General features: G+C 38.4%; 1 protein-coding gene across 1 annotated transcript in view; it reads right to left on the bottom strand.

Moving 5' to 3' along the window:
• Positions 1-24,735, bottom strand: part of SUPT16H (SPT16 homolog, facilitates chromatin remodeling subunit) — a 39,834-nt gene that overhangs the window by 8,518 nt on the left and 6,581 nt on the right. The window contains exons 2-22 of the mRNA XM_059180956.1: positions 15,477-15,569; positions 14,130-14,300; positions 12,700-12,852; positions 11,971-12,117; positions 10,725-10,876; positions 9,742-9,914; positions 8,235-8,325; positions 7,161-7,234; positions 6,913-7,025; positions 5,693-5,758; positions 5,481-5,576; positions 5,272-5,387; positions 5,028-5,181; positions 4,474-4,601; positions 3,830-3,965; positions 3,603-3,729; positions 3,233-3,351; positions 2,606-2,731; positions 2,136-2,248; positions 1,739-1,814; positions 905-1,074 (exon numbers count right to left, since the gene is read on the bottom strand). Coding sequence (XP_059036939.1) covers positions 905-1,074; positions 1,739-1,814; positions 2,136-2,248; positions 2,606-2,731; positions 3,233-3,351; positions 3,603-3,729; positions 3,830-3,965; positions 4,474-4,601; positions 5,028-5,181; positions 5,272-5,387; positions 5,481-5,576; positions 5,693-5,758; positions 6,913-7,025; positions 7,161-7,234; positions 8,235-8,325; positions 9,742-9,914; positions 10,725-10,876; positions 11,971-12,117; positions 12,700-12,852; positions 14,130-14,300; positions 15,477-15,569 — 2,594 coding nt within the window. The remainder of the gene's footprint in view (positions 1-904; positions 1,075-1,738; positions 1,815-2,135; positions 2,249-2,605; positions 2,732-3,232; positions 3,352-3,602; positions 3,730-3,829; positions 3,966-4,473; positions 4,602-5,027; positions 5,182-5,271; positions 5,388-5,480; positions 5,577-5,692; positions 5,759-6,912; positions 7,026-7,160; positions 7,235-8,234; positions 8,326-9,741; positions 9,915-10,724; positions 10,877-11,970; positions 12,118-12,699; positions 12,853-14,129; positions 14,301-15,476; positions 15,570-24,735) is intronic.

Here is a 24,735-nt window from a genome sequence, read left to right as displayed (position 1 = left end):
TATAAAGGAACCTTCAGAAGTGAAGAAGTCTTCTATATCCTGATTATGATGGTAGATTCAAGACTGTATCCAATTGCTAGATCAGATCACATACTTAAATTGGTGAATTTTATTACATGTAAGTTTTCCCTCACATACTTAAATTGGTGAATTTTATTACATGTAAGTTTTCCCTCAATAAAACTTGTTTTTTAAAAAGTCATATACAGTTACACGTACTATTTGTGACATTACACCACTACCTACCTGCATGTTTCTTAGGAAAATCCTCAGGGAAAACACAAATTTGTATCTTTCTCATAACTTAATTTCTAAACTCTCTCAACCCACTTCTTAAGAGGAGGTTTATACTTATAGCACTTCCCATTCACAGGTAATGGGGGTGGGGGTGGCAGGCAGAGCAAACTATACTCAAGGCTAACCAAGCCTCACCCTTTACACCTAGAGAGTAACATCTCCCGGACACAGAGTTCTCATATTTCCGTGAGGAATTCTTTTAGCTAAAGTGTGTAAATATGGACGTCAAAGCCTAAAGTAAAAAGATCTCATCTATCTCATCGTTCAATAAAAATGAGAGAACTGGTAAGAGATATGCCTCCCTTTTTATAATTAAATTATTTCACATGTGTTTAGATTTTTTAATACAGCTATCAAAGAGTCAAAAAAAAAATCAGACTTTGATTCTGTATGTGTAACTATACATCAACTACTGTTGGAATTTCAGGAAAAAGTTATTAACTCTATCCAATAAGATTTCAAATTTTTAAGTCCTGGGATATAACTCAACCCAAAGGCAGGTTTACTCTCAAGTACACCAGCAGATGTTCTATACAACACACCACACTCATATTCTGTAATACAGGGCTCACAGGGTAAATGGGAGACTGCTGGCCAATTTACTTACTTCAACCATTCCTTGATGGGGTCTAGGGAGGCTACAGGAATGGCGTTGATCATCGTGACTTTCTTGCTGTAGTCCTTGTACACTATCACCATATCAAAGTTCTTCAGGTGAAACTGAACCCGCTCAAAGTGAATCAGCTCCACTTCATCCAAGGTCACCACAAAAGGTGGCTGTTAGGGAGAAACTGGATCACTACCACATAAATCCCCTAAAGCAGCAGGCTTTTCAAATTGTCAGAATCTTTTTTTTTTTTTTTTTTTAAGATTTTATTTGAGAGAGATTGAGCACTCCTGTTTTTTTTGCTTTTTTTTTTTTTTTTTTTTTTTTTTTTTTTGTGAAAGAGTAAAAGGAATATAACATGCTGAGAAGTCCCGGTAAAAGGATTTTTAAGATCAAAATCTTTCCTCAGGGAGAAAAAATTTAAGGAAACTATGAAGAGACTATTTAAAAACCTAAAGAGACTTTTGAAGAATCTTTTGTTTAGTAATTTATGTCTAACAAAATTATCGGGGCACCTGGGTGGCTCAGTCAGTTAGGTAAGTGTCCATCTGACGATTTTGGCTCAGGTCATAACCTCAGGACTGTGAGATCGAGCTTGATGTCGCACTGGGTGTGGGGCCTGCTTAATTTTCTCTGTCCCTCTGTCCCTCCCTGCTCTAAAGTTAAAAAAAAAAAAAAAAAAAAGTAACTTTCAAAAAATGAAAATCATCAGAAATAAAAAGGACCTAGTTTTCAAAATACCTATCTTAAAAAAAAAAAAAAATCAAAATACCTATCCTTCTGCTTTCTTTTCTCTAACAATTTTCTTACTGAAAGGAGGTAAGAAATACTCACCCACTCTGTAGCATTTACCAGCGCACTACTAGTGGGCTGAAGGAGGCAAGTACTCCTGTAAGGAGCGCCATTAAATCTGAAAAAGAGTAAGAAAAAAGACTCACGTAAGATTGGGCCCATTGCAGGAGAAATTTGCTGCCACAATACACTTCTTTCCTTTCCCCATTCCAAACCTAGCTCCAGCATGCATACTGGAGTCATTTACAGTCATTTACAGGGGTGAGCCACTCACCCCAGCCCTAAAAATGTTCAAGAGGGAACCGATGTCTCAAAGGTTTTCAATCAAAGGAAAAAGGGAATGGTCTGTTATGCTGAGTTATTATAAAGGAAGAATAACTAATTTTTCTAATAGGTAGACAGCAACACTTCAGGCCAAAAAGATGAGGAAATATGTTACCCCAAGTCCCTAAAAGGCACTTCAAATTCCAGTTCCTCCTTAGTTAGAGCCTCTACTTTCTCAATGAAATTTTTAAAGGCTGTTTTCAGTTTGTGCCTCATTTCCCGTTCCATCTGTATAAGAAAAAAAAAAATACTAATTAACCATAGGCATCACTTTACTTGTTAACAGTACATCCCTTCAAAAAGTCCGAAGTGCTTCTACAGTCCTTAATTCTCATACCCACGATGCCGACACGGATACTGTCCTAGAAGCCATTATACCATAACTGTGCAGCCAAGGCTGCAACTGATGCCTAATCCACAAATCATGGCGCTGGGCCATCCCCACAAATACTTGAGTGGTTCCACAGAAAAATTCAGGGGTGGTTCATAAAATACAATGACCACTGAACTCAGATCTGAACCACAAGCTACCTTAGTACCCTGCAAAACAAACAAACAAACAAACAAACAGGAAATCTCATAGACCTGCTCAGCATAGAGGTCATCTCGGTCATGCATGTGCTGATGTTTGCCCAAGTCCGTGGTAATCTCTCCCACTTCCGTATAGAATTGCACATCTGTGTGCCGTTTCTTCCCAAACATGATGGCATTCTGCAGGCAGAGCAGAAAGCACAAGAAAGAAATCAGAAAACTCAAAAGAAGCAGACAACAACAAACAAGATGAAAAAAGATATAATACCTATGCTGGAAACCATGGCATTTATGTAAATATAATTAAACCATTCCTGGTGTCATCATAAATAATGACATCTGAGAATGTGAAAGTCTACGAATTTTAAAAAGTACTATTTATTAGAATGGACTTCAGAGATTAGGCTGGAAATAAACTGCGTCTAAGAACATTTTTCTACTTCAGAAACAGGAATCTGGAGAAAACCTTCTGTTTGGTGGTCATTAGGTATCACACCAAAGGAACGTACATGTTGAGTACCTTCTAGATTTCAGACACGGTGAACTTTATAAACCTTGTAACATTCAATCCTCTTAATAATCTTATGTGACAGGTGATATTATTCATCACTATTTTAAAGGAAAGAGGGTGACACAAAGATCTTGCCCAAGACCCGACAGCTAGTAAGGAGACAGGTGTACCTTGAGGTGAAAGTGCAAGACAATAATCATCTCTCCATCACATGGCTGAAACAAAGCATGCTTGATGTTATTGTACAGGATGTCCACTTTGTCTCCCCGAACAGAAGTGAAGCGGAAGCCTGGGGACAAACGAACGAAGCTAAGCATCAAGCAGCAGCATGAGGTGAGGCCAGAAGACACTGTATTTTTTCTGGCTGATTTGCACAGGGTCAGAGAAAATGCCAAAAACTACAGAGGCCTTTCCTTTCCTTGTGCCCATGGAACAATGTCAATAGATTCCTCCCAGCGTTTCTCTGACATACTGTATTATCTGATCATCTACAAATGTGCCCCAGAGACAAAGCCCAGACCCATGAGAGATTATCCATACCATTGACATGGGCCTCCAGTGAACCCTGCATCCTCTTTTGGGCAATGTTTGGGCGAATGTATAGATCTTTCAGTTTGGGATTACTCCGGTTGAGATTGATCACCAGGGAGTCCTGTTTCACAATGCCCTAAGTAGAATGAGAATCAGTGTGAATCTTCAAGTAATCTGCTGTGTCTGCCACCCCACACGTTTCCTGTTGCAGAAAGGTGCTTTGTGTACAAGCTCACCTCCTTCTCCTTCTCTTCTGCTTCCCGGGTCTTATAGCGCTTCTGTACTTCTTTTATAATTCGGAATGCATTCTGGAGGTTCAAGGCTGGTACTGTCTGTTCTCCAGGAGCCTTCATATTTGAAGCTCGATATGTACTGTTAAAAAGGGGAAGCCAGAACATATCTAAGTTTCTTTATCAGGATGGGTAACTTGCACTCTTTACTCTATTTTTAACGGACTGAGTATCTTTCAGGATAAAAAAGTACCAGTGAATAGTAGGACAATGTCTGGAAAGCTGAAAAACATCTCCCCTTCTTCTCTCTGAAACAGAAACTATTATAGATGGCTAATCCACTGGGTGGGAAATCACACTTATTTTTCAAATCTGGCATAGTCAATTATCCCATCCCATACCATGAAGGAATGAACTCCAATGAGGCATGCATTTCCTTATTTATAATTCTACTACAAAACATATATAATCAGTTTAACATATTTTCATGAGGACTCCAAATTGGGTTCCATCCTCAAAACATTACAAAGCTAGCAGGATGAGTCTAAATAGGTACTACCGAGGGGGGACACAGCAGAGACAACAAATGTTTCTGAGAGTGCCACTCCAACCAGCAGGGATTTGGGGATGGTTTTTTCCTGGGGACTCACATTTCCTTGACGAAAGTGGCTTCTGGGTTAGGAAAGATGTTGCCCTCATTCCTGCCCAGAGCACTGCCTGGGCAATAGAAGTTGATTCGCAAGTAAGTATAATCTCCTTCCACGGACATGCTTATATTCTGCTCAAAGAAAGGAAAAGCATTAACAAAATAAACAGATTTCTTTCCAAATTAAGGATTAGTAGCTATGGGGACATAAAGTTAAGTTGCAAGTTACAAGCTGACTGCTAAACCTACCCTGTAAATCTTGATCTAGCTCTAATGACCTGTACCTTATTTTTTTGTAAGACCAAATGTATGCTTCCAAAAGAATCACTAACCTCCGAGCACCTGGAGCCACATGTCCAACTACATGTTAAAAAATGTTTATTGCAAATGGTATTTCTAGACTAGATCACTGAACTTTCTAGCAAAGCGAAAACTGGGAAGGAAGGAGAGGGACAGCACGGGATGGGGAGAGATGGTGCAGTCCAAAAAAGAGTATGTGGAGAGCACAATCACTAGTTTCAGAAACAGTCTGGATGGAGCCTGACTCAACGTTCATACCTTAATTGTGGCAATGTGAAAAGGCGTCGCGATACCGAACACCGGCATTATCACAGTTTCGTATTTCTTATCAATATAAATCTTCATTTCCCGAATATGTGGTTCCTTAGGCATCAAAGATGGGTTTTTATAGGACACGTTAGATTTGCGAGCTCTGGAGTGGGGATAAAAAATTTTTGTAAGAAATTTCCATAAAACCATATATGAACCTAAGACAACCTTGCTGCCCGATGTAAACTCTTACTTCTGAATCTGTTGTTCTCCTTTCTGTTCTGTCAGTCGCCTCTTTGCTTCCTCATTCAGTTGAGCAGCCAGCTCCTTTTGATGTGCTCTTCGTTTCTCTTCTGCAGTCATCTCATTCTGGAGAAAGAAAAGTGTCAGTCCTACAGATGGGCCCTCGATACAAACCACAGGACAGACAGAGATCAATGCAGGCTGAAACCATAAACTCACTCGTGTCCTTTCTGTAAGTAATGCTGCCCGAGAACCTCTTCCCAACAGGTCCTCGGCTTCATCTTTCTCCTCTTCCTCCTCTTCTTCATCCTCATTCTATGGGCAAGAAAAAATCATACTCAGAAACTCCACTTTTAATCTTCTTAGGCAACATAATTTTCGCCTTTTTACAGTGCCAAACTTCCTACACCACTTATCTTCCTTTTTCCTACCTTTAGAAAAATCCCCACGTTCTTCACTTTCTTCTTCACAGAAGTGAGAACAGTAGCTGGGCCATCCTGGAATAAAAGGAAGAAGTCAGACATTCATAAGAGCATTTAAATGAGGCACTTTCACTTTCTAGCCTAGTATATAGGAAAGCAGTGCTTTGAAACTTCTGGATACTAAAATCTTTGACAATGAATATATACAGATTTTATTTTCCCAACCTCATGAGGAACTATAATTTGGCAGACAACACTGAGATAATAATTAAGAATACAGGCTTGATTTGAAACCTGGCTCAGTCACTTCCTAGTGGTGATATCTGGCTATTGACTGCTAGTGCTCTGTGTCCCTTTTTTTTTTTTTAAATCTGAGGGCAGAGTATCTACTTCATAGGGTATTATAATTCGATGAACTACTGCATAAAAGTCTTTATATAATAAGATATCAAAAGTATTTGCTATTAAGGAATCAGTTCTGCTAAGTGAAAACAAAAACAAAAAACAGTTACAAAAGGCCACAAAAGCCTAGAACAAGCCAACCCTTAGAAAGTGGTTTAGTCATTACCTAGGTTTGGGGGGCTAGTGTACCAGGTTTCTTTCAGAGGCGATAAAAATGTTCTAAAATTAGATTGTAATGATGGTTGCACAACAGAAAATCACTAAAAATCACTAAATTATATACTTATAGTAGGTGAATTATATGGCATATAAACTGTAACTCAATAGAGCTGTTGTTAAAGTAAAAAAGAAGAATCAGTTCCTGTTATTATCATGATTAGGGTTCAAGTCACAAAGTAATGAATGGCTTAGTTTATTTCCTTTAAAAGATTTTGTTTATTTATTTATTTTTAAAATTTATTTATCTGACAGACAGAGATCACAAGTAGGCAGAGAGGCAGGCAGAGAGAGAGAGGAGGAAGCAGGCTCCCTGTGGAGCAGAAAGCCTGATGCAGGGCTCAATTCCAGGACCCTGAGATCATGAGTAAGCTGAAGGCAGAGGCTTAACTAAATGAGCCACCCAGGCGCCCCATGAATGGCTTAGTTTAAATCACTCCCTGTATTTGGGACGACAGTATCTATTCCTAAGTATATTAGGTCACTGTCACAGATCTCTCCCTTCAGCTAGCATTTGACAAACATTTTCAAGAAAAAAAAACCCGTAGAGTACAAAATGTATCTTCAATGTCAGTTCACAAACATTCAAAAGTTATAGAAGCAATACATACCTCATCCACAAGCACTGTGTCACCAATGAAGAGAGCATAGGTTTTCTCTTCTGGTTTCTTCCCTTCCTTGTTAGTCAGATCAGAGAATCCCAAATTGATGCTGAAAACCATCCCTACAACAGCAAACAGCAATCAGTGTCTAATTGTGAGAGAATGGAAAAGGGTAGAGTTTACACAAAAGAGGGGAAATAAGGCTACAGGAAACTATTCAAAAAGGTATTTTTCTACTGCATGCCTGCAAAACTCACCTTTTTTCAGTTTGTACTGATTTTTACTATTAATTACTAAAGAGCCTTCACGGAATTCGATTCCCATTCCGAACCTAAAAAGAGAAATGAAGAGAAACTATAACAAACAGACTAAAAGATCTCTAACGTGGATCGAGTACAATATATTCTATTTCAATTTTCAGGATAAGGCAGGCAAACATGTTGAGTGATCTGCCTCTGCTCATCAGTCATTTAAGGAGCAGGATTCAAGGATAGTCTTTGGGCTAACAATATGCTGAAAAGAATTTCCTAATTAAGTGCCTCATGTAACATTTATTACATCAAACCTTCTTTATTTTAATTTACTCACTCATACTTAAATTTTATTATTCTACCATGAAATCAAATTAAGAGTCTTCCTATAAACAACTTGACAGACCATTAATGGGTATATTACCAAGGCTGTAAAGTTAGATTGAGCAAGGCGACTGTTAATGGAATGTTGGTAACAAGGATGCAGTAAGTCGCCTGGGCCAGGACTTGGTACAGGCTGATATATTTCCTCTTGCCCATCAGAGAAATCCGGAAAGAAACTATGTATCCCAGACTAGTTTCCATCTAAACAAACTGACCACAGCCTTTGTTTCCTGAAATGTCTTTGGTTCTGTAAGATGTTCTTAAGTATTTCTAAGTGTTCAATATCAAAAACACCTAAGAAATACTTAATTAAATGAAAATTGAAAAAACAATGTAAAGAGTAGGACATCTCAGAGTATTTCATTTATAAACGTGAGCTGAGGTGTTCTGAGACAGGAAATAGTCAGTAATATATCCTATCACTAATAATTTAAGCCTAGAACAACCTACTGGTATCTACTACACCGGTCTCTAAAAATCTCCACCCCACCCCTGGGAGTAGAAATGCAATCTTTCTCACATTCTCTGATAACACTATGTTTGGCATCTAACTTCAATATTTAACAGTCCATGAATGTTGTATATTTATATGTTGGTTCACCATAAATGGTGAATCAATCTAAGAATATTTTGCCTGACCATGGCCAGTCATGAAAATTGTCTCAGAGTGACAATGTACATTTTCACAAATCTTACCCTAGATTTTTGGTTATTTTGTTCAGCAGCTCTGGTTTCTGCTTTTTAACCATGTCCATGACAGCATTATACACATCACATATCTTTACACCTAATGACAAGACAGAGAGAAAACACTGTATCTTTCAAGGAAAAAAAAAAAAAAGGTTTGATTTGGTTTGGTTTATCAACAGTTTTTCACCTGTCCCCTAAAGCCAAGTTTCTCAAAGTGTGAACTAAGAATTTCAGCTGTGGGGTGCCTGAGTGGCTCAGTGGATCTTAATTTTGGCTCAGGTCATGGGAATCAAGCCCTATATGGGGCTCCGTGCTCAGAGTGGAGTCGGCTTGTCTCTCTCACTCCTCACCTGCCCCTACCTACATGTGCATATGCGTGCTCTCTCTCTCAAATAAAAAAAATTTTTTTAAAGATTTGAGAGAGTGTGTGCATGTATGTGCACGAGCAGAAAGAGAAGAGTAAGAGGGAGAGAGAATCTCAGGCAGACTCTGCACTGAACATGGAGCCCAACCTGGGCTTATGACCCAGATCATGACCTGAGCTGAAACCAAGAGTTGCATGCTTAACTGACTATACCACTCAGGTGCCCCTAAATAAAAATCTTAAAAGAAAAAATAAATAAATAAATAAATAAAAGGACAGCTGCAGGAATGGTAGGGATTAGAAATTTGCATTTTTAAAAACAATTCACCTAGTCACCTAGTCATTATTATACTATTTGAGAATCACTGACTCAGGAGAACTATGGGATGCTAGATAGTCTCAGTGAAATAATTTAAGAGTAGATAAATGGCATGATATTAAATACACATTTTGAAAAACAGGACTACTGAAGGGGTAAATTACTATTAGAAAAACTCTGGCCTTAATTTTTCACTATTTAGGATATGAACAGACATTTCAAGCCAGAACAGTCTAGATACGGTAGCCTCAAAGGGGTCTTTATCCTCACCAAGCTACATGTGACTATGATTTCCAAAAGGATTTCTCAAGATTGACTTGAGATCATGAGGAAGAGTGTCTAGAAGAGATGAGGTGGGCTTACGAAGTAGCTTAAAGGTGGAACACATAAAGTCCCAGTTAGCTAACAAAAGAGGTGTGGTGTCAAGCACTCTGCTGCCTTTTGAGGTCGACAATTGCTTGCTTAGCAGAGCTGCTATTAGTTCTGAGACTACAATCCTTGTATCCGTTTGATGTAGAATTAGCAATATACATTCTGTTGCAGAGGTATTAGTTCTCAAAACCTTCTAAAGGAAAGTAATAGGCCAAGGTATTTTAAGAGGATCTGGACACAGAGGCCCAACCAGTCACAGAAGTTTTTTGTAAACACCAATTAAAACCAATGTAACTACTCATGCCTAAAAGACTTAAGAATGGAATGGTAGCATGGTTCAAGGTTGGTAAAATCTGATTCTATTTTTAGTACAAGAGCCTCAGGGACAGAAATGCACATAAACACTAGAAACATTTTTGTTACATCATTCCCAAACCTTCTTTTCTAAGGCACCTCACCATGTCTTAATTCCTTTAGCAGTTCCTCTTGAAGTTGGAGCAAAAAATTGTAATTTTCTTGAACTTCCTGAGAAGGGTCAACCATCAAAGTGCGAACAAGGTTGGAGCAGTAAGATTTGAAGCGAATACCCATGGCACAAGTGATGGCCCCAAAATGCATGTGATTCTTGTCACTAGAGACCAAAGGAAGAAAGCATTTCATTATGAAAACTAGCCAAGTCCTTAGTACTCCTGCCATACAACACCTGTAATCACTACCTTTTCCTGCTATATCCCAAAGCTGAAGCAAGAAGGACCTAAACTTTTTTTTCCTTTTTGTTAAATAAACAAAACAGGTTATAGGGGAGTAAAATTGGTGACCAAAACGCAGGATAAAAATTCAGAGAGAATGTGAGTTGTGGTACCCTAAAGAGACAAAGAATATACCAAAATCTACCATCACAGTTTAACAGTACAGGGGTAAGGCATCACTTATCCACCAGCCACTATGAAATGTAGTATTCATTATGAATTAGTCCCTTCGGCCTGACCAGGAAAAACAGCATTCCCCACAATATTTTTAAAAATTAGAAGAATTACATTATGGCATATCTAATAACATCCTAATGGTTTTTCTCAACATGATTTGCATTTTTTCTTGGTATTTTTAATCATCTGGAAAAACAAAATCAAAGCTCAAGTAAGAAATGGGTACCAATGTGAAATAAAATAGAAGTAAGTAAGGATGCCTGGCTGGCTCAGTCTGTGGAGTGTGTGACTCTTAAAATTCTCCGATTTTGAGTTTGAGCCCCACACTGAGTATAGAGATTACTTAAAAATAAAACCATAAAAAAGAAAAAAAAATGCAGAGAATAATGTAGAAGGCAGACTAATGGTTATTCTGTCTCTTTCCACTTTTCTGAATTCCAGAATGAGTCCAAGAAAAAAAACAGGCTAGAAGCTGAAATACTCTGGTTGTAATATTTTGAAGTTCTCACACTTACCTCACCACACTGAACTTGAGATTATAGTTGCCACCACTTTGAATGATAGGAGGGTAACACATTTCCACCGTAGAAGGGTCTGCCCCAGCTAGGTATTTTTTCTCTTCAATGGCCTTTTCCACAGATTCAGCCAGTTTGCTGTGTCGAACTTTCTGTAAGAATGCCCAGAAATAAAACAGTATTTAAAACAGTCATCAATGGGCGCCTGGGTGGCTCAGTGGGTTAAGCCTCTGCCTTCGGCTCAGGTCATGATCTCAGGGTCCTGGGATCGAGTCCCGCATCGGCTCTCTGCTCAGCAGGGAGCCTGCTTCCTCCTCTCTCTCTCTCTCTGCCTGCCTCTCTGCCTACTTGTGATCTCTGTCAAATAAATAAATAAAATCTTAAAAAAAATAAAAAAATAAAAAAATAAAACAGTCATCAAAAAGTGGCTAACAGTTTTGGGTTTGTGGATATTATTGTCTGAAGACAACATATATCCTAATATCACTCAGGATGCTAAAAAAGTCTTATGAAATGGTTTACTTGTGAGATAACACAGTGGTATGCCTGCAAAGCTGATTTTGACACAGTATGTGAAATTCACAGCCATACGAAGAATTCTCAAATAAAATAATGAATAACCTCAAGAAGCTATAGTGTAGGTTTACCGTTACTTTGAAAGAGAGCTGGCAGGGCGCCTAGGTGGCTCAGCTGAGTGTTCAACTCTTGGTTTCAGCTCAGGTCAGATCTCCAGTTGAGACTGAGCCCTGCAAAAGGCTTCCCGCTCAGCGGAGAGACTGCTTGGGATTCCCTCTCTCCCTCTGCCCCTCCCCCACTGCATACATAGGTGCACGTGAACGGTCACACTCTCTCAAATAAAGAGATCTGAAAGGAAGGAAGGAGAGAGGAGAGATAGAGAAAGGACAGGAGAGAACTGAGAAAGAGGGGCGCCTGGGTGGCTCAGGTGTTAAGTGCCTGCCTTTGGCTCAGGTCATGATCCCAGGGTCCTGGAATTGAGCCTGCTTCTCCCTCTCCCACTCCCTCTGCTTGTGTTCCCTCTCTCACTGTTTCTGTCAAATAAATAAATAAAATCTTTAAAAGAAAAAAAAAGGAAAGAAAAGAAAAGAGCTGGCACAATTACACACCACCAATTTATGTACCAAAGGCCTAATTTCAAAGGCAGCTGAACATGCACCAAAAAGCACTGCACAGTAGGGACTTACTTCTCCTTCATGAAAACAGTAAAGACTTGCCCCTCTCCATTTACCTCATCTGCATCAACTATCTCCATGACTCGTTCCTTGAAGAATTTGTTGAAGACCTCAGAGGTGATGCTAGCTGCTTTCTTCATTAGGTTGAGCTCCCCATCCTCCTTTACAGCAATGGTATAGGCCACAACTGCACTGATATCTATCTGCAAAGTGTAAGAGTTTCTAACATGTAAATAGAGAATTGCTAAAGAAACGCATCTCTCCCAATCTGAATATCATCATTGAAGATATCTGGTTATTTAGCAAATATTATTTATTCATAATTTATTCAAAAATCACTTACTCATCAGTAATTTACAAAATACTGAAATACTCTTTTTCTGGACTGAATAAACATTTAAAATAGCTCTTTACCAGGTCATAGTGTGTACTCTAATAGGTACTACATTAATGAATCATTTAAATGTAAATGTAAATGCTCCTCTCTAAAGGATTCTATAAAGGCTGAAGAAGGAAAATAGGCAGGACAACAGGGAGGAAAAAAATATATTTTCTAGATAAAAGATTTTCCTGCTTCTCTCTGAAATAGCTGAACTATCTTCCCAATGTCTCACTCCTGACTGAAAAGTCAAATTGGCTTACTGCTCAGCCAAACAGAATGAAAAATAGAAATGTGAAGGAATACAGTTTTCCCAAAACAAATACTTTGTACTAATGTTATGGAAGCCTGTCACACTTTTGGTCTTCCCAATTCCCAATTTGCTTGTTTCCAGGAGTATTCTTACTTTGTCAAAGCCCTCTTTGTTGAGGCAGTCATTCCAGTTCTTCATGAACTCTCCAGGGAATTTGTCTTTGCTGAACACTCCAATCTTCTTGCCATTCTTGCTTTCTTTAATGGCTTCAATCATTTTGTCAAAGCTGCTCTTATTGCTTTCATTCTATCAGTGCCACAAAGAAAAAAAAGAGTTAATTAGTTTTAGAATTAGATATCTATGTTCTACTAGGAATAGGCAGAGACAAATATCTGGAACCACAGAAAGAATAAATTCTCTTCTCATGCCCCATCTACTTCTTAGGACAGACTATAACACACTAAAAGTTAACACAAAATTTCTTTGGATATTTTTACATACTGAAGTGCCACGTAAGTTGATAAGACTGTTCTTTTTCTGGGCCCCGGGGTGGATCAGTTAGTTAGGAGTGCCTTCGGCTCAGGTCATGATCCTAAAGTCCCAGGATAAAGTCCCGCATTATACTCCCTGCTCTGCAGGAAGTCTGCTTCTCCCTTTGCCCGTTCCTCCCCGCTGTCGTGCATGTGCTCTCTCTCTCTCTAATAAAATCTTCTAAAAAAAGACTATTCTTTTTCTTCATGAATAGCTAAAACACAAGATGAACAATATTCTGAGAAAAAATGCCAGACAGGAAGTATGACGAAAAAGATCACATGTGGGGCACCTGGGTGGCACAATTGGTTAAGCATCTGTCCCTTGGTTTTGGCTCAGGTAATGCTCTGGGTCATGAGATTGAGTTGGGCGTCAGGCTCTGCACTCAGCTCAGAGTCTGCTTAAGACTCTCTCTCATGCTCCCTCTGCCCCTCCCCTACCACAGCACACACACACACACACACACACACGGGTGCCTGTATGCATGCTTACATGCTCTCTCAGACAGACCTTAAAACAAATAAATCACATGTGATAAAAACTGAAAAGGAGGTATATCTCAGTTTCCTTAAGGATTATTTAAAGTTATTTAATCTACGGGCACCCAGCTGGCAGAGTCAGTACAGCACGTGACAATCTCAGGGCTGTGAGCTCCAGCCCCACACTGGAGGCAGTGATTACTGAAAAAGATGTTACTTATTTTAATGAAGGTACTAAGATGAAAACAAAAGTGGTTACTTAAAAAAAAGTTACTTATTCTAATGAAGGTACTAAGGTGAAAACAAACAAGCTAACAGTGTCCTTGAGAAAGGACAGATAACTTGAGCGTTCAACAGACTCTCACAGCCTGCATGTTTTGCTGCAGAACTGACAAGGTTACTGAACCTTTTTTTCTCCTAACAAACACAACAAAGATGCGACAGAATTTTGTAATTACAACCACAGTCAGCTAAAATCTCCCTCTGTGTTCTTTTAAATTCCTAGAGGGCATTTCTGTTCATCACTTTTAAACATTCTTTCACATTTAGGACACATCCTTTATTGGTTCTGACCTTTTCCCGTATCAGCAGTGTGATGGCAGGGGCTCCATTAGCATTCTCATTGCCCTTAGTGTTGGCAATCTGTTTTAAAAACTCCACTTTCTTCTTGCTGGCCATAAAGATGATTTTGTCATCACAGAAAACCATGATGGTATCAGTTAGTTCATAACCAAAGAGCCATGTCTACAGGAAAAGATAACATGTGATTAACAGTATTTATAGATTTAAAAAAATTTAAAAAATACTTATTCAGAAACATTTATAAAATAAGGTGTCTGGAATTAGCTTCAAAATAATGTAGATGTGGATACAAATGAAACTGGCTAAGAGCTGGCAATTTATTGGAAAATGGGTACATGGGAGTCCAATATATTATTTTATTGACTTTGATGTTTGAAATAGTCCATAATAAAGACCATCAGTGCATTTGGATAATTTGTGTTTATAGGAACTATACTGTTGTTTAGTAGGACAGAAATGCATAAAAGAAGGGACAAAGTAGCAAATCAGGGAACTGCACATTCTAGCTCCCCCAAAGACTGCTAGTTACCTACCAATTATTCATTTCTTCTCCTCAGAAAGACAGGATTGTCAGCTGGGCACAAGACTGCATGAAGACTATTTCCCATCCTTTCTTGCAGCTAAGTATGGCCATTAAGTTCTGGCCAATACGTTTTAAGTAGGAGTATTCTGTGGGACTTCAAGCAAGTCTCATTATAAAGGGAAGGAGGTCTCCATTTTTTTCCCTTTCTGCATTCTTTCTGTTAGCAAATTTAGAACCACGGTATGGACTCTGTGTGTATGGCAGAGTAAAGACCTGAAAAACCTTGAGTCCCTGAAGACTAATGAAAAGAGAAAAGAACTGGGCTGCCTGGGAGGCTCAGTCAGTTAGGTGTCTGACTTCAGCTAAAATCACGATCTCAGGGTCCTCAGATCTAGCCATGTGTCCAGATCCACTCTCAGCGTGGAATATGCCTCTTCCTCTCTCTCTGCCCCTCTCCCCACTCATGCTCCCTCCTTCTCTCTCTGTGAAATAAAATCTTTAAAAAAATAAAAGAGAAAGAACTGTTTTTGCTTAATTCATTGTCAGATTTTTTTTTTTGTTAAATCCCAATTTATAGACTTCTTTCTTTATGTTCTATGCACTCTCCAGTATGCTTTTATGTTCCTTTTTAAAAGTATAGTTGTTTCTTTTTATTTAAGAATGTGTTTTTTGTTTTTTTTGGTCCACTCAATACTGAGTACTTATGACTTGGGATTGAGGAATTAAACTTTTAATGTGGCTAATGACCACCACACTGAACAGTGCTGTCAATGATTCAGTGACTCTCAGGGCTAAGACTGCCATAAATCCCTTACCTGTAAGGCAGTTGATTTGGCATAAACAATTTCTTCATCAACACCCACTGATACAACAATGGCATCAACGTTGGCATATTCATCTTCTCCTTTCTGGAAAGCAAAGAGTAAGTAATTTGGTCATTTTCTTTCTATCCTTGTAAAACTGGAATACAGACCTCAAGTATTTACTCAGGATATATGTATACATATATGTAATTTTTTCTTAACAGAAATGCCAACTTTAAGGTACATGTCCGCTTGGCAGTCATTAGTTACTTTATTAAAGAGTTTTATTGAAATAGAATTCATACACAATACAATTCATCCATTTAAAGGATGCTGTTCAATGGTTTTAGTGTACTCAGATTACGAAACCATCACAATCTAATTTTAGAACATTTTCATCTCCCCAAAAAGAAACCCACAAGCAATTTACTATACATCTCCTCCCAGACAACCATTAATCTAATCTGTTTCCACAGATTTGTCCATCCTGGACATTTCATATACATAGGCTTTGTGTCTGGCTTCTTTCACTTGTCATGCTGTCAGGGTTCACCCATGTTGTAGCAGGTAACAGTACTTTGTCCTTTCTGTCACTGAGTAACAAACTACCCTATGGATCTACCACACAGTATCTAATCATCAACTGCTGGACATCTGGGCTGTTGCCCTTTTTTAGCTATTACGAATAATGGTGCTATCAACACTCATGTACTTCTGTGTAGACATACCTGAGTATGTATCTAGTGAAATGCTAGGTCATATGTTTAACTTTTTGAGGTTAACAGTTTAACCAGACTATTTTCCAAAGTGTACCACTTTATATTCTCAACAGCAATCTATCAGGGTTCCAAATTCTCCATATTATGACCAATATTTGTTGACTTTTTTAATCAGAGCCATCCATTGGGTGCGAAGTAGGAACTCACTGTAGTTTTTATTTGCATTTCCCTGACAGCTAATGATGCTGGGCACTTTTTCACATGATTAGACCATTTGCCTACCTTTAAGTGCCTATTCAGATTCTTTGCCCATTCTATAAATGAATTACTGCTTTATTATTAACTTGTAAGAGTTCCTTTTATACCCAGACATAAGTTTCTTGTCAGACAGGACTTGCAAATTTTTCCCATTCAGGGGGTTCTTTTCACTTTCATAATGCTGGTGTCCTTAGAAACACAAACATTTTTAATTTTGAAGGAGTCCAAATTATTTTCTTGTGCTTTTTCATCTCACACCTAAGAAGGCTTTGTCTAAACCAAGGACAATCCAAAGATTTACCTGTATTTCCATAAGTTTTATAGTTTTAGCTCTGATATTTAGATCTCATGGTTAATTTTGAGTTAAATTTTTTGAATGGTGTGGGGAAGGGGCCTAAGTTCATTTTTTTGCATAGGGATATCCAGTTTGAAAAGACTGTTCTTTCCCCCATTGATCTGTCCCAATCAAAAACCAAATTATGTATTCTGAAAAAGCAAATGATACTGGGGCATGCAGATGGCTCGGTCACTTGAAAGTCTTCGTTTTGGCTCAGGTCAAGATCCCAGGGTCAGGAAATCAAGGAAACCAAGGAAATCAAGTCCTAAGTTGGGCCCCCATACTCAGCAAGGAGTCTGCTTGAGGTTCTCTCTCTCCCTCTACTGCCCCACTTGCATACACTCTCTTTCTCTTTAATACATACATAAATCTAAAAAAAAAAAAAATCAAGTGATACAAATGTGGATATTTGTTTCTGGATTCTCAATTCTATTCCATGATCTATGTGCCTATCCTTACACTAATAGCATGTTATTTTGATTACTGCAGCTTTATAACCAGTTTTGAAATTGAGAAGTGTGACTTCTCCAACCATTAGCTACTCTTCAATAGCTCTACAAGACTGAAAGACTGGTAATAATGGGCTAGAAGGTCAAATCTCTAACTTCCCCTATAAAGTCAAGAGAGACATCTACTAAGACTCTTCACACGTCAAGGCTTCTGGTTGCCAGTAAGAATCCAAATATAATGCCAATTGAGGTTTCTGTTCAATTTCTCTACCATAACAAAATACTTAAGACAAAGAAATTACCACAGAGAAATTGTAGGCATTCCCTCACTGATTCTCAGTGAGAAGGTATTTTCTTTCAGGTTGGTAAAGTTTTATCATTAGTTCTCATTGATGATGCAAAAGCAATGGTAGTTAACCTACTGCCTTAGCATGAATCAAGGCAGTGGAACCAAAATAATTATTCACTACTGCACACTCATGGAAAGGGGGGGAAGGGCAGTTTCTCTAAGAATGTCCTTGATGCAACAAAAATGATTAATAGTAAGAAATCCCAACCCTAAAAAAAAAAAAAAAAAAAAATCCCAACCCTTGAGCACGTCTTTCCAATATTGTGTAAAGAAATGGGAAATACACACAAAACACTTCTATCTGTAAACTGAAGTACAATGGTTGTCTTAAGGAAAATTTTACAATTATCTGAATAACAAGTTGAGGGAGCCATTTAAGCAGACATGGGTATCCAGCATACATTTTCTTGAAAATTAATGAAGTGAGCCTGCTGTTTCAAGGAACATAAATGATGTCTTATGTAGTCAATGATAAATATTTTAGTTTTCAAGCAAAAATTAGAATTCTGAAATAGTTGACTTGCCACTGTGAACTTATTAACAAACATGATTCTTTGATACCATATAATGAAATGTGTAACATTTAGAAGATCTGCACAACTGAGAGAACCAATGCATGATGTCACAAAGTCATCCATGGCAGGGACGCCTGGGTGGCTCAGTGGGTTGAGCCTCTGCCTTCAGGCTCAGGTCATGCTCTCCGGGTCCTGGGATCAAGCCCCACATTGGGCTCTCTGCTCGGCTCTCTGCTCAGTGGGGAGCCCGCTACCCCCTCTCTCTGCCTGCCTCTCTGCCTACTTGTGATCCCTGTCAGATAAATAATTAAAATCTTAAAAAAAAAAAGTCATCCATGGGTAAAGGATTAAAGGTACAATAACCTGAGTATAAAAAGTGTTAATGTTGTTGTTTCAAATTTTAAATTACAATTAATTTTTGAAAGATTACCACTTCTCAAGTTTTAATGTAGTAACAAAGTATATTCATAATTACCTAAAAAGATTATTAAAATATCCCCCCCCCTTACCCTAAAGATACAAACGTAGTGATCCAAAGGGGCACGTGCACCCGAATGTTTATAGCAGCAATGTCCACAACAGCCAAACTATGGAAAGAACCTAGATGTCCATCAACAGATGAATGGATCAAGAAGATGTGGTATATATACACAATGGAATACTATGCAGCCATCAAAAGAAATGAAATCTTGCCATTTGCGACAACATGGATGGAACTAAAGCGTATCATGCTTAGCGAAATAAGCAGAGAAAAGACAACTATCATATGATCTCCCTGATATGAGGAAGTAGTGATGCAACATGGGGGCTTAAGTGGGTAGGAGAAGAATCAATGAAACAAGATGGGATTGGGAGGGAGACAAACCATAAGTGACTCTTAATCTCACAAAACAAACTGAGGGTTGCTGGGGGGAGGGGGGTTGGGAGAAGGGGGGTGGAGTTATGGACATTGGGGAGGGTATGTGCTTTGGTGAGTGCTGTGAAGTGTGTAAACCTGGCGATTCACAGACCTGTACCCCTGGGGATAAAAATATATGTTTATAAAAAATAAAAAATTTAAAAAAAAAATAAAGCATTACTTCCAAAGAGGGAAAAAAATATATATATATCCCCCCCTTCCAGCTTCACATATGTATGAGGCCAGATTTTCTCTCTATATTTGATGCAACCAATACAAAGAAAGGATCTTTGGGGTAATGAATAATTTAAGAATCTAAGGGTTCTGCTATCAGAGTCTGAGAACCACTATGCTATATTGATTCCTGTGCCATAGCACATTAACACTACTCTTTGCCTTAAACATTCTCTCTTCTCAATTTTTGCTACGTATGCACCAATTCTTCAATAAATATAGATTTCTGTGGCAAAAATATTACCACTACCTTGATAATCTCCCAAAATTAGCAACAGGCACTTGCCTATATTTAATGCTTATGGCTTCTAGATACAGATGTAAACCCCTCTCCAGTATCTGTCTGCAAAAAATACCACTGAAATTAGACAAAAGTCTATTGTATTTTTTTACTTGAAGTCTTTGTCTAGTCAAAATTTTTCTACAAAGAAAAAGGTATTAACATGTATAAAAATTGAAAATACACAGTAATACATTTCTTAAAAGTATATAAAGAATGTAATCATGTAACTTAATCACTAACAGTATGGGTAAATCATCCAAAGGGATCTCAATAAAACTGAAAATAGGGAGAGAAAAAGGGCCCACATATTCAGCTTTTTCAAGCAGATGCAGAAACAAACTCAACCATCCCAAGGATTTCAATCCAAATAAAATGCCTAGTTTTCCACTGCCTATCACAAAGGTGAGAGGACGAATCCTAATTTCTCTTGAAACCCTGCTGCTCTGACCATTTTATCAAAGCTCTTGATTGATTCTTCACAAAACCAGTGAGCTCTAACCCAGGAAAGAAATATAGTAACAGGAGATTTTAGATATTTAAAGATAAAGAATTCAGAGAAAAATTTTCTCAAAATGTGAAACAATGAAAAGGATTATAATAAAACCAAGTATCTTAGCAAAATCTGGGATACAGTTTCATATTTCAAACCTTATGAGTACAAATGCTTTAATATAGATCACATCTGAAAATAGTCTTCTGAAACTATGGGAGACTTTAAGTTATTTGCTTATAAAACTTGCGTCAGTTACCTGAAGTAACATAACACATACTATTGTAAAATATTTTTATATATATAATATGTTTCCAGATTAAATTATGTCTGGAGGGGCGCTTGGGCAGCTCAGTTGGTTAAGCATCTGCCTTTGTCTCAGGTCATGATCCCAGGGTCCTGGGATGGAGCCCGGGAGCCTGCTTCTTCTCCCTCCGCTGCTTGTGCTCTCTTGCTCTGTCAAATAAATAAAATCTTAAAAAAAAAAAAAAATTACGCCTGGAATATTAGAGTGGAGTGGGGTAGCTGAAAAAAGGAAAAAGAAGAAAAATGCTACAAGGATAACAGTCCTATGTCCAACTCCAACTGCCAGCCTGGCTACTGGAGGAAGCTGGCTCTTAACCCTGTGCTGCTCCGAAATGGTCCCAGATTCCTACCTGATCTCTTCTGCTTGGGCTGATCTTCAGAACTCAGACTTGAGCCCTTGTCGAATCTGGACTTGTGATCCCTGTGCTCCCCTTTCTAGACGAATCATCTTGCACAGATTCTCAACATCCACCAAACACTTTCTGTCTCCAAATTCTGCCACCTTCCAGTCTGTTTGGTACACTTGACAGCCAAGCCTTGCTGAAATGAGTGTTTCAGGTGGGAATAATAGTATTTACTGAGCAGCCACTTTTTTTTATGTGACTTGCATTTATTTATTACCTGGAACCCTCACAATAAAACCTGACATGCAGTAGGCATGACCATATTCAAAATCCCAATCAACACCTAGCACACTTAAAACTCCCACACAAATATACTAGCAGTCCTCACACTCATGATGATTTAGACTTTTTAAAAAGTGCTGAAAACCTAATTAAAATATACATATTAAAGGTAAAATAGTTTCTATTAGCACACATTTATAGAGTATCAGATAGAGTTATACTTTTCCTACCATCTCTATCTCTTTCAGTTAACAAATCAGATGAGGATTTCATTAGAATCCTAGAGATAAAAATGAATCCCTCTGGAAGGCTTCTGATTTTTATCTATAAAGAGACACAGGGTCATTTGACAAACTTCTCAGGTAAGATGTTAGTATTGGTGACTTCTTAAATTTAACAGAAATTTCTTCAGCAACTGCAAGCAATAGGTATCAAGGTCTGCCTACTATATTTAGAGATACACTAATGCCTACTGGTAAGGGCTCACTCTGAAAACACACTGCCTGGGTTTGAAAACCTGATTCCACCACTTACTGTGACCTAACCTCTCTATGTTCCACTCTCCTCAATCATAAATATTGCTGTCAGAATTAAATGAGCTAACAGAAATATAAATTATTATATTTATATATCAATATTTATTTATCTATTTATCTATTTAATATATAAATATTAAAAACAAAATACAAAGTGCTTTGAACAGTGTTTAGGTCACAGCTGCTACTATGTATCTGTCATCATTATTATACAAATAATAGACCAAATATAGACCAAAAGGCTATTCGTTAAAAATTTTAATGCATACCACACCACTACAGTTACTGGTGTCAAAAATTAGCTGTCAACTGCATTAGTACAGCAGCAGAACAGACTTTCTGAAAGTGTGTACAACTCATATAGGAGATGATTTTAAGTGATCACAGATGTGGCTTTAAATATTCAATTACCTAGCAAAAAAAGTTACCTATTTTTCTCTTTAAATCTACTTGATCATATCAAGACCCTACCTGTTTAAGAAGATAATTACAAATGATGTATCTGTATAGTGTTAATATCCAAAATGTATAAAGAACTTACTCAACTCAACACACAAAACAAATAATCTGAGTAAAAAAGGACAGATGAACCAACATTTTTCTAAACACATATAGATGGCCAACAGACACATGAAAAGATGTTCCACATCACTGATCATAAGGGAAATGCAAACCAAAACTACAATGAGTTATCATCTCACACCTGTCATAATGACTAAAATCAAAATTACAAGAGACAAGCAGTGTTGGCAGATGTGGAGAATAAGGAACACTGCTGGTGGGAATGCAAACTGGTGCAGCCACTGTGGAAAACAGTATGGAGTTCCTCAAAAAGTTTAAAAATAGAACTATACCCTATGATTCAGTAATTGTGCCACTGGGTGTCTACCTCCTCCCCAAAATACAAAAACACTTATTTGAAAGAATATATGCACCCCTATGTTTACTGCATTATACAGAATAACCAAATTATGGAAGCAGCCCAAGTGTCCATCAATAGATGAATGGATAAAGAAGATGCAGGTGTTTGTGTGTGTGTGTGTGTGTGTGTGTACGCACACAATAGAATATTATTCAGCTGTTAAAAAAAAAAAAAAAGAATGAAATCTTGCCATTTGCAATGACATGTACAGAGCCAGAGAGTATAATGCTAAGTGAAATAAGTCAGAGAAAGACAAATACCACACGATTTCACTGGTATATGGTATGTGAGAAACAAAACAAGCAAACAAAGGAAAAAGACAAATCCAGATACAGACTTAAAAAAAAAAAAAAAAACCTCTCTTTTAAGATTTTATTTATTCATTTGAGAGACAGAATGAGAGAGAGAGAGAACACAAGAGGGAGGAAGGTCAGAAAGAGAAAGACTCCCCACTAAGCAGGGAGCCTGATGCAGGACTCAATTCCAGGACTCCAGGATCATGACCTGAACCAAAGGCAGCTGCCCAACCAACTGAGCCTCCCAGGAGCCCCAGACTCTTTTATTGTTTTTTAAGATTTTATATATTTCCTTGGCAGAGAGAAAGTTAGAAAGCACAAGCAGGAGGAGTGGGAGAGGGAGAAGCAGAGAAGGGAACCAAGACTCTGAGATCACGACTTGAGCCAAAGGCAGCTGCTTAACCGACTAAGCCACCCAGGCTCCCCTAGACTCTCTCTTTTTTTTTTTTTTTTAAGATTTTATTTATTTATTTGTCAGAGAGAGAGAGAGAGCACAGGCAGACAGAGTGGCAGGCAGAGGCAGAGGGAGAAGCAAGCTCATCGCTGAGCAAGGAGCCCGATGTGGGACTCCATCCCAGGCCAATGGGATCATGACCTGAGCCAAAGGCAGCTGCCTAACCAACTGAGCCACCCAGGTGTCCCTCCCCTAGACTCTTAACTATAGAGAACAAACTGACAGTTACCAGAGGGGAGGTGGCTGGGGGATGGGTAAAATAGTTGATGAGGATGAAGAGTGCACTTACCTAGAAGAGCAGAGTTAACATAGAGAAGAACTGAGTCACTAGATTATACATCTGAAACTAAGATAATAACTGTATGTTAACTATACAGGAATTAAAATTAAAAACTTAAAAAATAAAATTTTCTTTAAAAAGATTATATTTTTAATGCTAGTCCTTAACACCTGCTACAATTTAGTAATGCTGTTGCACTTACATTATCTTTATTTTTTAACATCTACTTTTTATTTTTGGAAAGTGACAGTATTTTCAATTATAGTGATGGAAAGTATCCTTTTTGAATACATTTAGGTTTAAAGAGATCAACAGTTTTTTGGAAGATGAAAAGAGGACAAAGAGTGGGAACTGACTAAGCAGAGCTGTGGTAATGACACCCCAAGAATGCCTGACAAGCATTCTCACTGGTAAGGTATCAGTAGATACGCATATCTCATAGAGCCCCAGTGAGCTCAGAACTTAGGAGGCACCAAGGATCAGGGAAAGGGAACAGGGTACACTGTACTTGGATGAGTTCAGGACTACAGAAAGTCTGGTCAGTAAGCTTAACAAAAGGACAATACCCCAATCTACTTAACCTCCACCCAGGATTCTTGGAAGTCCTGAGACAACACCTAATGCCTCTACAAAAATGGGCTCAAAAAGTCTACAGATTTGGGGCACCTGGGTGTCCCATGGGTTAAAGCCTCTGCCTTCGGCTCAGGTCATGGTCCCAGGGTCCTGGGATTGAGCCCCGCATCAGGCTCTCTGCTCAGTGGGAAGCCTGCTTCCTCCTCCCCTGTCTCTCTCTCTCTGCCTGCCTCTCCCCCTACTTGAGATCTCTATCAAATAAATAAATAAAATCTTTGGGGGAAAAAGAAAAGGTCTACAGACTCAAATATTAGGTCCAGGAGAAGGCAAGTACTAATTTTTAGAGAATTAAATGAAAGTCTGTATTTTGAATGATCATAATTGGGAACAAATGTCCCAAATAAAAGAATTGAGAGGATTTTTCTTATACATCCTCACTGAATTCAGAGAGAACACTTCAGATACTGACATTTGGAAGTTCTCCATGGAATAAGCATGCCTATTCACTCTACAGTCACCCCTAACTAGTTGAGAGGCCCCATTCATACAGAGCTGCCAAAAGTTTGTTATGATTTTTTTTTTTTTTTTGGTAAGATCTTATTTACATACTTGTCACACAGACAGAGAGCACTTGCACGCGCAGGAGGAGCAGCAGGCAATGGGAAAGGGAGAAGCAGGCTCCCCACTGGGCAGTGAGCTCAGAAGTGGGGTTCAATCACTGCAGGATCATGACCTGAGCCAAAGGC

Source organism: Mustela lutreola, chromosome 7 (assembly GCF_030435805.1).
Source record: "Mustela lutreola isolate mMusLut2 chromosome 7, mMusLut2.pri, whole genome shotgun sequence".
Classification (NCBI taxonomy): Eukaryota; Metazoa; Chordata; class Mammalia; order Carnivora; family Mustelidae; genus Mustela; species Mustela lutreola.
Note: the sequence above shows the minus strand (reverse complement) of the source record. Positions and strands in the feature narration are given on the sequence as shown.